The 14,108-nt window shown below is 38.8% G+C and overlaps 1 protein-coding gene across 1 annotated transcript in view; it reads left to right on the forward strand.

Moving 5' to 3' along the window:
- The window catches only part of ORC5 (origin recognition complex subunit 5), a 79,016-nt gene extending 77,299 nt beyond the window's left edge, over positions 1-1,717 (forward strand). The window contains exon 14 of the mRNA XM_003782606.2: positions 1,009-1,717. Coding sequence (XP_003782654.1) covers positions 1,009-1,054 — 46 coding nt within the window. The 3' untranslated portion in view covers positions 1,055-1,717. The remainder of the gene's footprint in view (positions 1-1,008) is intronic.
- The last annotated feature ends 12,391 nt before the right edge of the window (positions 1,718-14,108 follow it).

Raw genomic sequence — 14,108 nt, forward strand, 5'->3', positions numbered from 1 at the left:
TTATGGCATTCTTCAGTCCAGCTTGGGTACCACAATAACTGTAGTATCTCTTAGCTATTTTTAAATGTGTTTTTATAAGCAGTATCTATAATTCTCCATTCCACATTTTTTAAAAAATTAGATGTCAATCATTTGCCTAGAAACTTTTTGAGAAAGTTTATTCCAAAGCGATAGAAAAAACATTAATTGATGATGGTTTAATAAATAAGAACATGCAATTAGTGAATCTTTAAAAGGCCGTTCTCACATGGATGATTATTTTTGTAGAATGAATACTTAAGGCCTTAATTTTATACTTATTGCTCGATCATTATATCTAATTATTTTGACCATTTATTCAAATAATAAATCTCTAAGTCTGAATATTTATAGTGAAGAATGGGTTTGGTGAAAAGAAGTAATTATATGTCTCTCTCTCTCTGTCACTCTATTTTATTCTGCCTGCCATTGGAGTACAAAAATATACATTCACATCGTCTGTTTATTGTATCGTATTCTTGGATCATACAGATTTAGTTACAATACACACTCAGGTCAGCCAGCATTAAAAGACTGAAAAGAATGAAAACTACAAATGAGGACAGACGAGCTACACATTATGTAAGGACAAAACAGGTGTTTTGGAAGATAAACAATGTTCAGAAGCAAAAAAGATTTAAATACTTTGCATCTCTAATTACTTTATTCTGGCTATTAGACAAAAAACAAATAGCTTTCAAATGAAACCTAAACTTTCTGTAGCACAATTGAAATACAGATTGTTGAATAGCTCTCAATTAATTTCTTTTTTTAGAGAAGGAAACTTTGTGCATGTAAAAGACAAACTTTTATAAAAACTATTCCTAGTGACATTTAAAATATAGTGTCAATCCTATATACAGTGTACTTGATAGCATTATGATTGTTTAGCTTAAATTGTGAATTACTTTGCATGTGCTTCCCAGAATCATACAAAGCTGAGCAGTCTAGGGGTGAGGATGCTAACATATTATCTGTTTTTGTTCATAGGACGGTGAACTTTGACATAATAAAATACTTGTATGATTTCTTATGAAAACAAGCTTCAAAGCCATATGGACACTGTGACAATGACTAAGCCAAGCTGTGTTCATCCAACTACTGAGCTGGCCAGGGAGAGGAGTTCTTTGGCTCTCTTGGATTTGTCCAAACAGGTGCTGGCCCAGCGTGGAATCTGATGAAAATATTCTGATTGGTCTGGGTGGATGTGAGCAGAAGACTATTTACCAGGGACCCTGGAGTATTTGGAAGCAACGTGTTAATTATAAACAGCAGGGTTTGAGCACAATCTGTTCTACTCTTAATGATGTTATCTTAACACTGAAATTGCCTGAAACCCATTTACTTAGGACTACATTTTGCTCTGTGAACTATCCCCTGCGTTTTGAACGTGCCAGCAGCCCTTGTTTATATGCCCAGTCTTTTCACTTCCTCTCTACAGGAGCCTCTGTAGTTACTTGCCAAAGCAGATTTTCCTAAGGCCACCGTTTTAAAAGATCATAGTTGCAAAATATAGTAAATACAAAAGGCAAGGTAGTTTGATCAGATATAGACCAGCTTTCCATCTCTAAGCTGACTTGATAACTACAGTGTGCTTGTGTAGGTTTGTCTGGTCATTCTCTGGCAAGTGACCACCCAACCCAGCTTTTTATCAGCATGATGGCTTTCTTTAATCATTGGCCTTTAGGAGTTTCACAATAAAATTTTTTCTTGTTATTTTAGTTATGAACCTTAGTTCTAATTTCTTTCTTGTCTGTTCATATTTTTGAAGAAGATTTTTGTTAGCATTTTAATGCTTAAAAATTATTTTGAGGAGATTTAAAATATTTCATTATAGAACTTAACTATTTTATTCCTTCATTCCTTTTTGAAGAAAAATTCTCACACTAGGCTCTTTCAGAAAGACTTTTCTATGTAGTGCTAAGCTTTCAAAGAAAACAAGTAGTTATCTACTTGCTTTTATTTGGAGATAATCAGGGAAAGAAGGAGTGGAATTCTTTTTTACTCTATGTAATACAACAAGGAAAGATTTTCTTGCCCAAAGTGTGGCATCCACAAGTGGTAGCACATCCTACTCACTCTCTTACCCCACAGAAAATGGTGACATTTCATGTTTTTCAAGATGTTTAGAGGAGCCAGGACCAGGTTAAAGCTGTGTGTAGTGTGGATTCAGGCTTAGGATTCCTGTTCATCTAAATCCACATGACATCAAGGTTGAAAGCAGTATGGGGAGCTGATTTAAGGAAGACCAGTGCCACATGGGATAGTTTAGCCCTCATATTTTGCTATGCAGATGCATGTCTGCTGTGCAGCCTATCACAGAGAGGGTCAGACTGCATTTGAAGGAAGACTTATATTAGCAGAGGAGGAGAGATCATTATAATAGGAAACTAGAGAGGACAAAAAGGAGGCAGAGTTTTTTTAAAGTGACTGTCCATGCTTTCACCTCACTGCTGGTCACCTGTCTCCTCTGCAGAATGTTTCCTATTAGGTACTGTCCAATGCCTTAGTACCAGCCCAGCATGTGGCTTCCCTGCTTACTACCTTATAACCAGATTTTCCCTGGTTTTCCTGATTGGGCTGTCAGAACTTTCCTGTTTTATATTTACTAATAGTTTGTTAAATGACTTACTAATTTGATTAATTTATTTAAATGAAGACTAACAGAGCTTAATATGGATATTAACATTTTAACAACGGTCATCTGCAAATGGAATTCTGTAAATGGAAGATATAAATCTTCAATCACAGGAGGGAATCCAGTGATGAAAATTTTTCTGACTGGTGGGCCAGAAATTTCTATTAAAAGAAGGCACTTAAATTGTGTTCAACATCTACTCTACCTAGGTCTAAAAGTTCATTAGGTTACTAAGCTATGGATTTTAAAATTATTTATATGTTGGTGATCCTCCATTTCACAAATATCTTTCAATTACCATGAACCAGTTATACATAGGTGGAGACCTTACTTCCTCCTCCCTCTTACTTTCAAATCATTTTCAGTCTCTGGACCAGTCTTCATTGATGAAGCAATTCCTTTTCGACAGCTCTAGAAGGGATTCTGATCCCCAAGCCTCATCTCATTAAGCCCTAAAGTCACAAAAGGATCAAGTCTTTATACCAGGTCAGCTGTTTGAACTCCAGACTACCTTGGACCAAATTATCAGACATGAATATTGGCTGTGTGGCTTTAGGCAAGGTATTTAATCTGTCTGTACTTCTGTGTTCTTACCTGTGTAGTGAAGAAAAGAATTTACCTCATAGAGTTATTTACAGGATTAAATAAATTGTATATCTAAGACAGTAGTTGTCCACTGAGGGCAATTTGTCCACCAGGGAACATTTAGTAATTTATGGAGACATTTTTGTCATAGTTGGGTATAGGGTGGTGAGGGGAAAGGCCAGGGATGCTGCTAAATGTAGTGATGTCCCCCCCCCCCTTATTTTTGGTTTTGCTTTCCTCAGTTTAGGTTATCTGCAGCCAACCTCAGACTATGGTCTGAAAATAATAAATAGAAAATTCCAGAACTAATATAAGTTTCAAATTGAGTGCTGTCCAGCTACATACCACCCAGGATATGAATCGTTTCTTTGCCCAGCCTGTCCATACTATATACTCGTATGCCACTCGTCTGTTAATCCCTCAGTAACCATTTAGGTTATCAGATCACCTGTCAGAGTTTCACATTGCTTATGTTCAAATAACCTTTACTTAATGAACCCAAAGTACAAGAGGAGTGATGCTGACAGTTTGAATATACCAAAGAGAAGCCACAAAATATTTTCTTTAAGTGAAAAGGTGAAAGTTCTCAATAAGGACAAGGAGGGGGGAAGTGCTGAAGTTACCGAGATCTATGGTAAGAATAAATCTGCCATCTGAATTGTAAAGAAGGAACAAGAAATACGTACTAGTTTTGCTGCACATCTCAAACTGCAAAAGCTAGAGCCACACTGTGTGATAAGTGCATAAAATGGAAAAGGTTAATTTGTGAGTGGAAGACATGAACAGAAACATGTTCCAGCTACGGGAATTGGGTTCAGTACAATCCAAGATCGTCAGGAATTTACTAGGGCTCTCAGAACATACTGCACATAAGGATGGACAGCTGTTTACTAAAACACACAGCTCTTAACAGTTAGATAGCCCAAAATGTGAATTGTGCAGAGGTTGAGAAACCCTAATCTGAGTAAGGTATCATAGCACAAAGTAAGCGCTCAATAAATGTTAGCTATTTTTATTATCATGAAGTATTTGTGACCTAGAAAGGAGATAGTGAGGGAATATGGCAACTCATTCTAACTACAAAGAGAAGTATATCTTTTTTTTTTCTTACTGTACTTTGCCTAACCATACCTAGAAAAATTTCTTGTTTAAATTTTGGAGTTACTCAAATGGGCCCAATACCTTGGATTTTTATTTTTAGAATTGAAAGGTCTGCTGGGCTCTAATCCATATGCAGATTTCATTACTTATTTTTTAGGATCCTGTGGGATATTTGAAAGTATAGCTGAAAGTGATCAAAACAGAGAGAATAGGTGACTGAGGACTTACATTGTTCGCCTTCAAGGTGGAAAAGCTGAATAATACATACTTCCGATGGATTTCGTTAACCAACTGGTTAATATAATTAAAGTGACCTAGAACATAAAAAACTCAGACATGCAGAAGCCTATTTAGTCTCTCCAAAGTGTACATCATTCTGCTTTGTACTATTTAAAAAAAAAGTAATGGATCAAGCCCAAGAATAATACATATCTTATATTAATTGCTTAGTAAGTCCAAAAATAGACAAAATTCAGAAACTGCACAGAGCTATAAGAGCATCCTCCACTGCTACCTGAAGTGTCACACTATTGTGTACCACAATTGTTTGCATTTTATACCTTTAGCCATAGGCAGAGATGTGGATTGGAGATAATTAGACTAGAGGTTGATATTATTCAGCTTCATCTCCTACTTCTTGAAAGCTTCATGTACTGCAAAGTATGCTGCCTATCATGTGAATAGTTTAGATAATTTTGCATGTAATTTAGTCTGCTGGCACAATCTGCTTTCAAAAATGCTTAGTAGAGCTCAAAGAAATTTTTCCTATCAAGGTATCAACATTTCACTCAAATTTGCTCTTAAATGCCCTGAATGCACAGTTAATGTTCATTTTCCAGCAGTGATACACATTTATGAGACACAGTATGAGAAGTAGGAATTTGGTAGAGCAGAGAAAATTGTAATCAATTCAATCATTTAACTGCATGTTGATGCACAGTAATGATACGAATTTTAGAAAGCATTCAAGTGTTTGAATAAATAGTGGTAGCTTTGGCATGATGCAAAGAGCCTGGTTTTAGAGGCACTAGAGATTTGCCTGAGTTTTAGATAAACCATAATCCATTTTATTGCTCTTTCCAAGAGTTGAGGATCTGATTTGAATGGCATTTTCCATAAAAGTATTCAATATTTGTTTAGCAAATTCTCAGTACAGCTGTATGCCTGGCATTGTTTTAGGTGCAAGGAATACAACAGTGGACAAAGAAGACAGGTTTCTGTCCTAAACAATAGGTGCTATCAGTGTAGAGCCATTCCTGAAATAGAAAATCCTGGGGGAGGACTAGGTCTGCAGGGATGGGGAAGATTAGGAGCTCAATTTTGGACATGTTCCCATTGAGGTACTTGTGTGAAATTCAAGAGGAAATGTAAAGTAGGTAGTTAGATCTAGATTGGAAACTAGAGTTAACTAGAAATATAAACACTGGTATTAACAAGAATAGTTACGTGATGGCTTAGAGGTCTGAGTCTAAAAGGGGAAAAATCATCTCAAAGTGAATTAAAGAAAATACATACTAATAGAAAGTAGTCATCCCCTTTGTTCAAGAACTATAAATTAATTTTACTTTTTTCTTTAGCAGTTCTCCACTGTTCGTGTAACCCCCTTTCCCTTCAACATAATGAAGGGGCAAAAAGAGACATGGCTATGGCTAAGTCTTATTTAGTATCTAGCCCAAAAAGCAAAAATCAAACCTACATAGTATCTTAATACTATAAAGAATGTTAGATCACATGGTCTTCCGTGTGCTCTCTTCACTTCCCCATAGCCTGGTTGACTAGGTTCTGAAAGCCAACATCCTGGGAGAAATGAGCAGAAGCTGCATGGCCTTTTCTTATCTAGGCTCAGGACTCACATAGCATCACTTTTGCAGCATGGTTTTTGTCAAGACAGTGCTAAAGAACCACCTATATTTAAAAGCAGGGTGTAATAGACCCACCTCTTGATGAGAGGAGTGCCAGAGAATTTGCAAACATGCTTTAAACCACCACCCAGAATATGATAGGTTGAAATGTTATTATGGGATACAGAAGTAATATATTTTATGTCATCTCAAAGTTTGAGTTTGTGTGACAGATTGCTGTTTGCCCACATGTCCTCCCCTTCCTCCAAGTACCTTTCCTCTGTACTGTGAAAGAACAGTAACCTAGGCTGCAAGAAGACCAGTATGATTAGAACATAACAAACAAGGGCAATTGTGGTAGGAAATGAAATCAGAGAAGTGATGGGAGCTAGGTCCTACATGGCCTTGCAGTTAATTGAAGGACCTTGGTTCTTAGTCTCTGTGAGTTGAGGAGCACTAAAGATAGTTGAGGAAAAAAGTCACTAAGCTGGCTTAGATTTTGAAAAGGATTGCTGAAAGCGATGTTGAGAATAGGCTGTAGGGAGCCAAGGGAGGAAGCAGGAAGATCAGTTAGAAAATTATTAAAATAATGCAGGTGACAAATAATGTTGGCTCAGATAAGGTTAGCAGTGAAGGTGATGAGAAGTCAGATTCTGGATATAATTTGAAATAAAGTTCTATAGGACTTGCTAAATAATGGGGCATCAGTTGTGAAAGGGTGAAGGATAACTTAAGAGTTTTTAACCTGATCATCTGGAATAGTAGAGTTGACCCTAGCTGAGATGAGGACTAGAGGAAAAATAGGGGAAAGGGAGGATGGTTAGAGGCATAGGGTAAGAGGTTCAGGTATGAGCATAGTAAGGTGGAGATCTCTATTAGATACCTACTATAGTTTGAATGTATATGTCCCTCCAAATTTTAGATGGTGAAACTTAATCACCAAGGTAATAGCATTAAGGTGATTAGGTCATGAAGGCTCTGCCCTCATGAGTGGATTGATTAAGTGACCTTGTAAAAAGTGTGAAGGAGCAGCTGTTCATCCCTTTTCACCGTTCCATCTCTTGTGCCGTGTGAAATCACAGCATTTCTCTCTTGTGTTCTTTTGCCCGTCTGTGCCTTTTATCACATGAGTTCATAGCTCTCTTCCCTTCTGGAGGAGGTAGCAACAAAGTGCCAGCTTAGAAGTGGAGACCAGCTCTTGGCAGAGACTAAATCAGCTAGGCCCTTAATCTTAGACATTCTAACCACCAGAACTGTGAGCAGTAAATTTCTATTTATTAATTACCCAGCTGCTTGGTATTTTGTTATAGCAGCACGAAAGAACTAAGACATTATCTAAGTGAATGTCAAATATGCAGTTCAGTAGACAAGTCAAAAGTTCAGGGTAAAAGCCCAGGCTAGAGGCACAAACTTCAGAGTTGTCAGTATAAATGGAAATATATAAGGGAAAAGTACATTTAAGTAATTGGTTCCTCTCAGTTAAAAAACTTCACCTATTCAATGGAAAGTGCTGAGCTCCTGCACAGGAGCAGAGTTCTTTAGAAAGTGGACCTCCCCTCCTTGGAGAGTTGTTCCTATATTGTAAGGGCTTTTTTGGTGATCTTTTCTATGAGAAGATGGGACTTGTGATACAATTGAAACTGCCTTTTTAAAGTGCTTTAAAAAAAACTTCAAATACTAAATAACTACATTTTAAAGTAAAATAGCAAATGGTCCTTGAGTATTAAGGTAAAATGTTGGGCACAATGGTGTATGCCTGGAGTCCCAGCTACTCAGGAGACTGAGGCAGTAGGATCACTTAACCTTGGGCAATATGGTAAGACTTTGTAAAATAGTAATAATTATAATAATTTAAAAAATAAAGAATTTACCCAGCACAGAGGCTCATGCTTATAATCATTGCACTCTGAGAGACAAAGCAGATTTGCTTGTGCTCAAGAGTTAAGAGACCAACCTAAGTAAGAACTAGAACCCATCTCTATAAAAAAACTGGAAATACTGGCCAGTCATGATGTTGTGAGCTTGAAGTCCAAGCTACTCAGGAGACTGAGGCAGGAGGATCCCTTAAGCTCAAGAGTTTGAGGTTTCTGTGAAGTATGATGATACCACTGCACTATAGCAAAGTTACAGGGACAGAAAACAGATTGTTGCCAAGTCCCGGGGGTGGAGCAATTGGATTAACTACAGAGAGTCAGGAGGGAACTTTTTTGTGGGGATTGAAATGTTCTGTCTTGATTGTGGCTAAAGTTAAATGTCTGCATTTTCTAAAATTCAAGGAACTATACACCTAAAATGGATGATTTTATTGCGCGTAAATTATATTTCATTATGATTAGGTTTTTAAAGAAAGACCCACCTCTATGCAGTTTATAAGAAACTCCATTTAAGTATACATCCAAAAAGTGTATTGGTTAAAGGCGGCGCCTGTGGCTCAAAGGAGTAGGGCATCGGCCCCATATACCGGAGGTGGTGTGTTCAAACCCAGCCCCAGCCAAAACTGCAAAAAAAAAAAAAAAATAGTATATTGGTTAAAATATTAAGCCCATAAAAGGATAGTTCAACAGTGACACACTCAACAATGAGCGAGTGCTCAGCGGAGGCTGAGGTTTTGAGGTTAAGATTCATGTCAACTATGTTTGTAAATATGCTTCACAGCATTAGTGACATTTGATAGTTATTCTAGTTGGAAATCAGTGTCAGCAGTAGTAAAATTAAATTATAATTGGCAGGATAGAAGAATATATTTGGGGAGAAAATAACCAATACAAAGAAATAACTACAAACATGAGGATTAAAGAACAAGTGATACGGAGCGTTTTTCCATCGGACAGAGTCACTCACTTCAAGGATCATCTAGCCATGTCCTTGATGAAATCCAGATTGTCACTTATAGACAGTGTCTTTATAACCAAGTTCTACTGAATATGTATTCGTTAAATGAAAGAAGTGCCAGGAAACTGCAGTGCCAGATATGTACTGGGTGATTGGGCACAGGTAATTGGCTTTGTCATCATACAGTGGCATGACAGCTAAGAAGATTATGTTTGGGGCTGGGCCGTGGAGTTTTGTAGGAGGACATGGGATTATTCCAGTTGACTATATTCCTGCAGAATTTTCTTCTACCTATTCTTACATCAGGTAAAGAGGTAACTGTATTTCTGGTTTATTGTTTGATGAAGGAGTCTCAAAATGAAAATGCTTACTTACAGTTGTTTATGTCCACAGATGCCTAAAAAAACCCCAGAGAATTAAAGCAAGCAATTTCAGTGGAAAGGTGACTATTTAAAAAAAAATCAATGACAGTTTTCATAAGGCCAGAAAATGATTTGACTTTCTCAAATAATTTAGGGCCTCGTGTTTATTATTTTGTATTATTTGAGGTTATTCTACCTAAGTTAGGCTTCAGCTGGCCTTCACTCTCTGTCCTGTCTGTGGCAATGAGAGCTACTTCTTAGGGTCCTTGCCCTGATCTGCTGTTTCTCATCTACTGTTGGTAAGAGTCCAGTTATTTGGCCTTTCAGGAGTGTGTACCTTTATTATAGATGGACCAGAATGTTCTGGTACCTACAACAGTCATCTTTAAGATGATGAGTACCTGTGGAGAAATTCTGAACTAGAGGTAGATTTAGGAGTCATTGGTTTACATGTAGCTGAAGCCCTGACCATGAATAAGAGCCTACAGAAATCAATATTGGTAAGAGAAGAAGGCCATGATAGATGCTGGAGAGATTTGAGTAATTGATGCAAGAAAGAAAGTTTCAACTGGTAAGAGTATAAACTCTGTCAAATCACAAAGTTTAATAATACAGATACGGTCAAAAACTTAACCTGTTGCAGCTGACAATTGGCCGAAATGACTTTATTAAAAGCATTCTCATTGGAATTTAAGTTGAGTAGAAGACAGATTGCAATAACTTGCAGTCAGAATCTTGACTCTGAAAGAAAGTAATTGTTATGGGTTAAACTGTGTTCAATTATACACTGAACTCCTATCCGCTATACCTCAGAATGTGATCTTACTTGGAAATAGGATCTCTGCAAATATAATTAGCTAAGATGAGGTCATTGGGGTGGGCCCTAATCCAACATGACTAGCATCCTTATAAGAAGGGGAAATTTGGACACAGACAAGCATTCAGGGAGAACGCAATGTGAACATGACGCTGGCCATCTACAGGTCTAGGACAGGGGACTGGAACTGATTATCCTTCAGAGCCCTCAGAAGGAATTCACCCTCTGACACCTTTATTTCTGACTCTAGAACTGTAAGACAATAAATTTCAGTTTAAGCCATTCAATTTGTGGTGTATTTTTATGGCAGTCCTAGGAAACTAATGTAGTGTAGAAAAACGCAGGGTTGAGGAAAGCTAATCTTTTCAGATAGGAGAAAATGGAATGTGTTTATGTGCATAGCAGAGGAATAAGAGGATGTGGCAGTGGTATAGATGGGGCACAATAATGAGGAAATAGGCTTTAGCAAGGTGTTTCTCAAACTTAGTGATCTATAGAAAGAAATGCTTTTATAATATGACTCAGTACACAGGCACACACTTAATTTAAACAAAGTTTTACTTCCCCTTATTAACAAGTAACAAAGTTAATACCAAATATTTATTTTAATTTATTTATTTTGAGACAGAGTCTCACTATGTTGCCTTCGGTAGAGTGCCATGGCGTCACAGCTCATAGCAACCTCAACTCTTGGGCTTAAGCGATTCTCTTGCCTCAGCCTCCCAAGCAGCTAGGACTACAGGTGCCCGCCACAATGCCTGGCTATTTTTAATACAAGATACTTGTTAATATGTAAATACTACTTAGAAAACTAAGGGAATATACATCCTATATTCAAATCAAACAAAAAAAGAAAATGCTGTTTGTAACCAACCAGAGTTGTTGACAATGTTTTAAGAAAAACAGTGCCAGAAGACAGGCAGGGCTAATCCTCGGGCAGAAGTGGGCAGTGGAGCCGGGGTGGGGGGGGAATCCTTGTTTTCCACTGAAGCAGATATTGGGAAGGATGCCTGTGGGTGTCGCTTGGTTTGCTGAAGTGAAACTCTGAGCATTCTCAGCTGCTGCACATACTCTCTGGATGAGGAGAGAAGGCCATCTGCCAGAAAGTAAGTGAAGAAGATGTGGGTGAGAAGAATGGCAAAGATGCGTGGTAGCTACAGCAGGCAATGAAAAAAGGGATACAGGGCTACAAGTATGTGTCCTGGCTCTGACGGAGCTATTGGCCAGAGAACTGTGACCCTATTGGAAGGGATCAGACCACCCTCAGGACTGAAGCCCTGTCCAGTCTCTGGTTCATTTCTGCTTTCCTCAGCCACCAGTCCTTGGCTTGACCCTATGTGCTATAGGTTGTACCAAACAAATCTGGGCATACGTCTCATTTTTCTTTTCTGCCTCCCATATACCATGAAAGTTGCTAGACCTGAAAAAATATATGTTATTGATTGATTTGTCTTCAATCAAAGGGTGGTTTATTCAAAGTGTGGTTTATCACACAGCTCTAGCATCACCCGGGAGCTTGTTATAAATGGAAAACTCAGAGCCCACTTCTGACCTTCTTATCAAATTCTACATTTAAAATGTAGATACACACTTGATTCACGTGCACATTAAAAATTTAAGTAGTGCTGTCCTAGAACAGTGATCCTCAATCTTGACTACAGAAGAATTGAATTATCTAAAGAGTTAAAACGATACTGAGACTGAATTAGGAGCTCTGGGGAAAGAGCTTGGGACTTGGAGTTCTACTGTGCAGCAGGGCTGAACTCCATCCCCTATAACCTTGTTGCATATATCGTATTTCTTGTAGTCTATTTAGCTATAGGGTTCCTTGGAGGACATTTATTCCCAGCACCTCTTCAAGGGGTGAGTCTACACTCAGTCTACACGGGGGTTGACTAGACATGGCCTGACCCCTCAGACAGAGTCACCCATCTCCTTGCATGGATCTGTTAGAAAGTTGTATCTTCTCTTGAACCAAACTTCTCCCTTAACCTTAACCTGCTGATTCTTGTTCTATTCATGTGGGACCAACAAAACAAAAGTAAGTGCTGTGTATCAGGGATATTTTTAGAAATGCTCCCGATAGAGTTTCCCTTCCTTCCTTGGGAGGCAGATGCTAGAAGGCAGAAGAAGGCAGATGACACTCATAAGGTGGAAAATGTGATGAAGAGAAATTTCTTGAATTGTTCTCTGATTATAAAAAAGACAAAAAGGGGAGAAAGGCTTTGACACTGCATGAATAGAGGACGAGAATGGGTACCATGAGGCTGGGTGGTGGTTGAGGAGGGAGGGGGAGGAAGTGAAGGGTGAGTACCCTAACATGGATTTCTTCGCTCGCTCTCTCATCCTCTCAGTTTCATGAAGGAAATCCCAGGAAGATGGTAGGTTAGGTGAGTTAGAAAGACTCAGAGGTTTGGGAAAATCCTGGAGTGAGGAATGGGGGTTCTTTTTCTTTTTTTTTTGCCAAAGCATATCTTGATACTTTGCAGAATTTCCAAGGACACGGCTAAGTGGCCCCCGTGAAAGAGAACTGATCCATATAATGCTTCCCATAGGTAGATTCAAAATAAGAAAACTGTCTTGAGAGGGAGAGTGCAAATGTAGCCTTGCAGTATGTGATCTTACCCCAGGGTCACGTGGAGAGAGCAGTCAAGAGGTCCACAGCTCCAAAGAGACCCAGGAACTAAATGGTGGGCTACAGAAGTAGCTGTGGGACTTGGGAACCTTAAGACTGAAGACACGACAGGACCCATGGACTTCCTGGGGACCAAAAACATGGCTATCTTTAGAGAACAGGGAGGACCTAGGGGACAGTGGATAAACAAGAAGGGACATCAGACTTCCCCTTCCAGGTGCCAGATTTACACTGAACCTTCCCACTCCCAAATTTGCTAGCTCCTGGCAGAAGGGCAAAGGGAAGGAGATGATGCAGATTTGACTAAGGTTTAATTCTGAAGCTATTCTCCTCCCCATCCTCAGCCAGAGTAGATATTTCCAGCAAGGAAACTGTTATTTCTATCATCTGAAATGAAGAAGCTGACTCTTAACAGCCAGCTGTGGTGGAGCTGGGTTTATAACACTGATATCTAAAGCTCACGGCTATAGTATTTCCCTCTGAACTGATAACCAAAGCAATGGCACAGATATTAGGGATGGTCGGCCAGAGAATAATTTGGGGAGCTGTAGGGAAGCCATTGCTCCAAGGTAGGTCACTCAACTCCCTCCAGCCTTTTCTCTAAAAAAAAGTAGAGTCAGACATTTAAGGGCATAGATTTCTGTAGTCAGATTGTGCATATTCAAATCTCAACTGCTTACCATCTATAAACAAAGTTACCTTTCTCTTTTTTCTTTTCTTTCTTTCTTTTTTTTTTTTCTTGAGTCTGAGTCTCAGTCTTTCACCCTGGCTAGAGTGCAGTGGCATCATCATACCTCACTACAACTCCAAACTCCTGAGCTCAAGCGATCCTTCTGCCTCAGCTTCCTGAGTAGCTGTGACTACAGGCACTATGCCCAGGTAATTTTTTCTATTTTTAGTAGACAAAGAGTCTCCCACTTGGTCAGGCTGGTTTCAAATTCCTGAGCTCAAGCAATCCTGCTTTGGACTCCCAGAGTGTTCAAATTATAGATGTGAGCCACCGGATCCAGCCACAAAGTTACTTCTCTTATCCTTGTCCCTTTTTGTTACTTTTCTTGTTCCTTGTCTACTAAAAGGAATAATAATAGTAGCCACCTCATAGGACTGTTCAAGGATGAGTGCTCAGAACAGTTTCTGGCAATAGTAAGTAAACAATGAATGTTAGCTATTTTTATTATTATCTAAGAACAAGAGCCTTGGGCTCAGTGCCTGTGGCTCAAGCGGCTACAGTGCCAGCCACATACACCTAAGGTGGCAGGTTCGAATCCAGCCCAGGCCC

The sequence above is a fragment of the Otolemur garnettii genome, unplaced genomic scaffold, assembly GCF_000181295.1.
Source record: "Otolemur garnettii isolate 467f Iridium unplaced genomic scaffold, OtoGar3 scaffold00005, whole genome shotgun sequence".
Taxonomy (NCBI): Eukaryota; Metazoa; Chordata; class Mammalia; order Primates; family Galagidae; genus Otolemur; species Otolemur garnettii.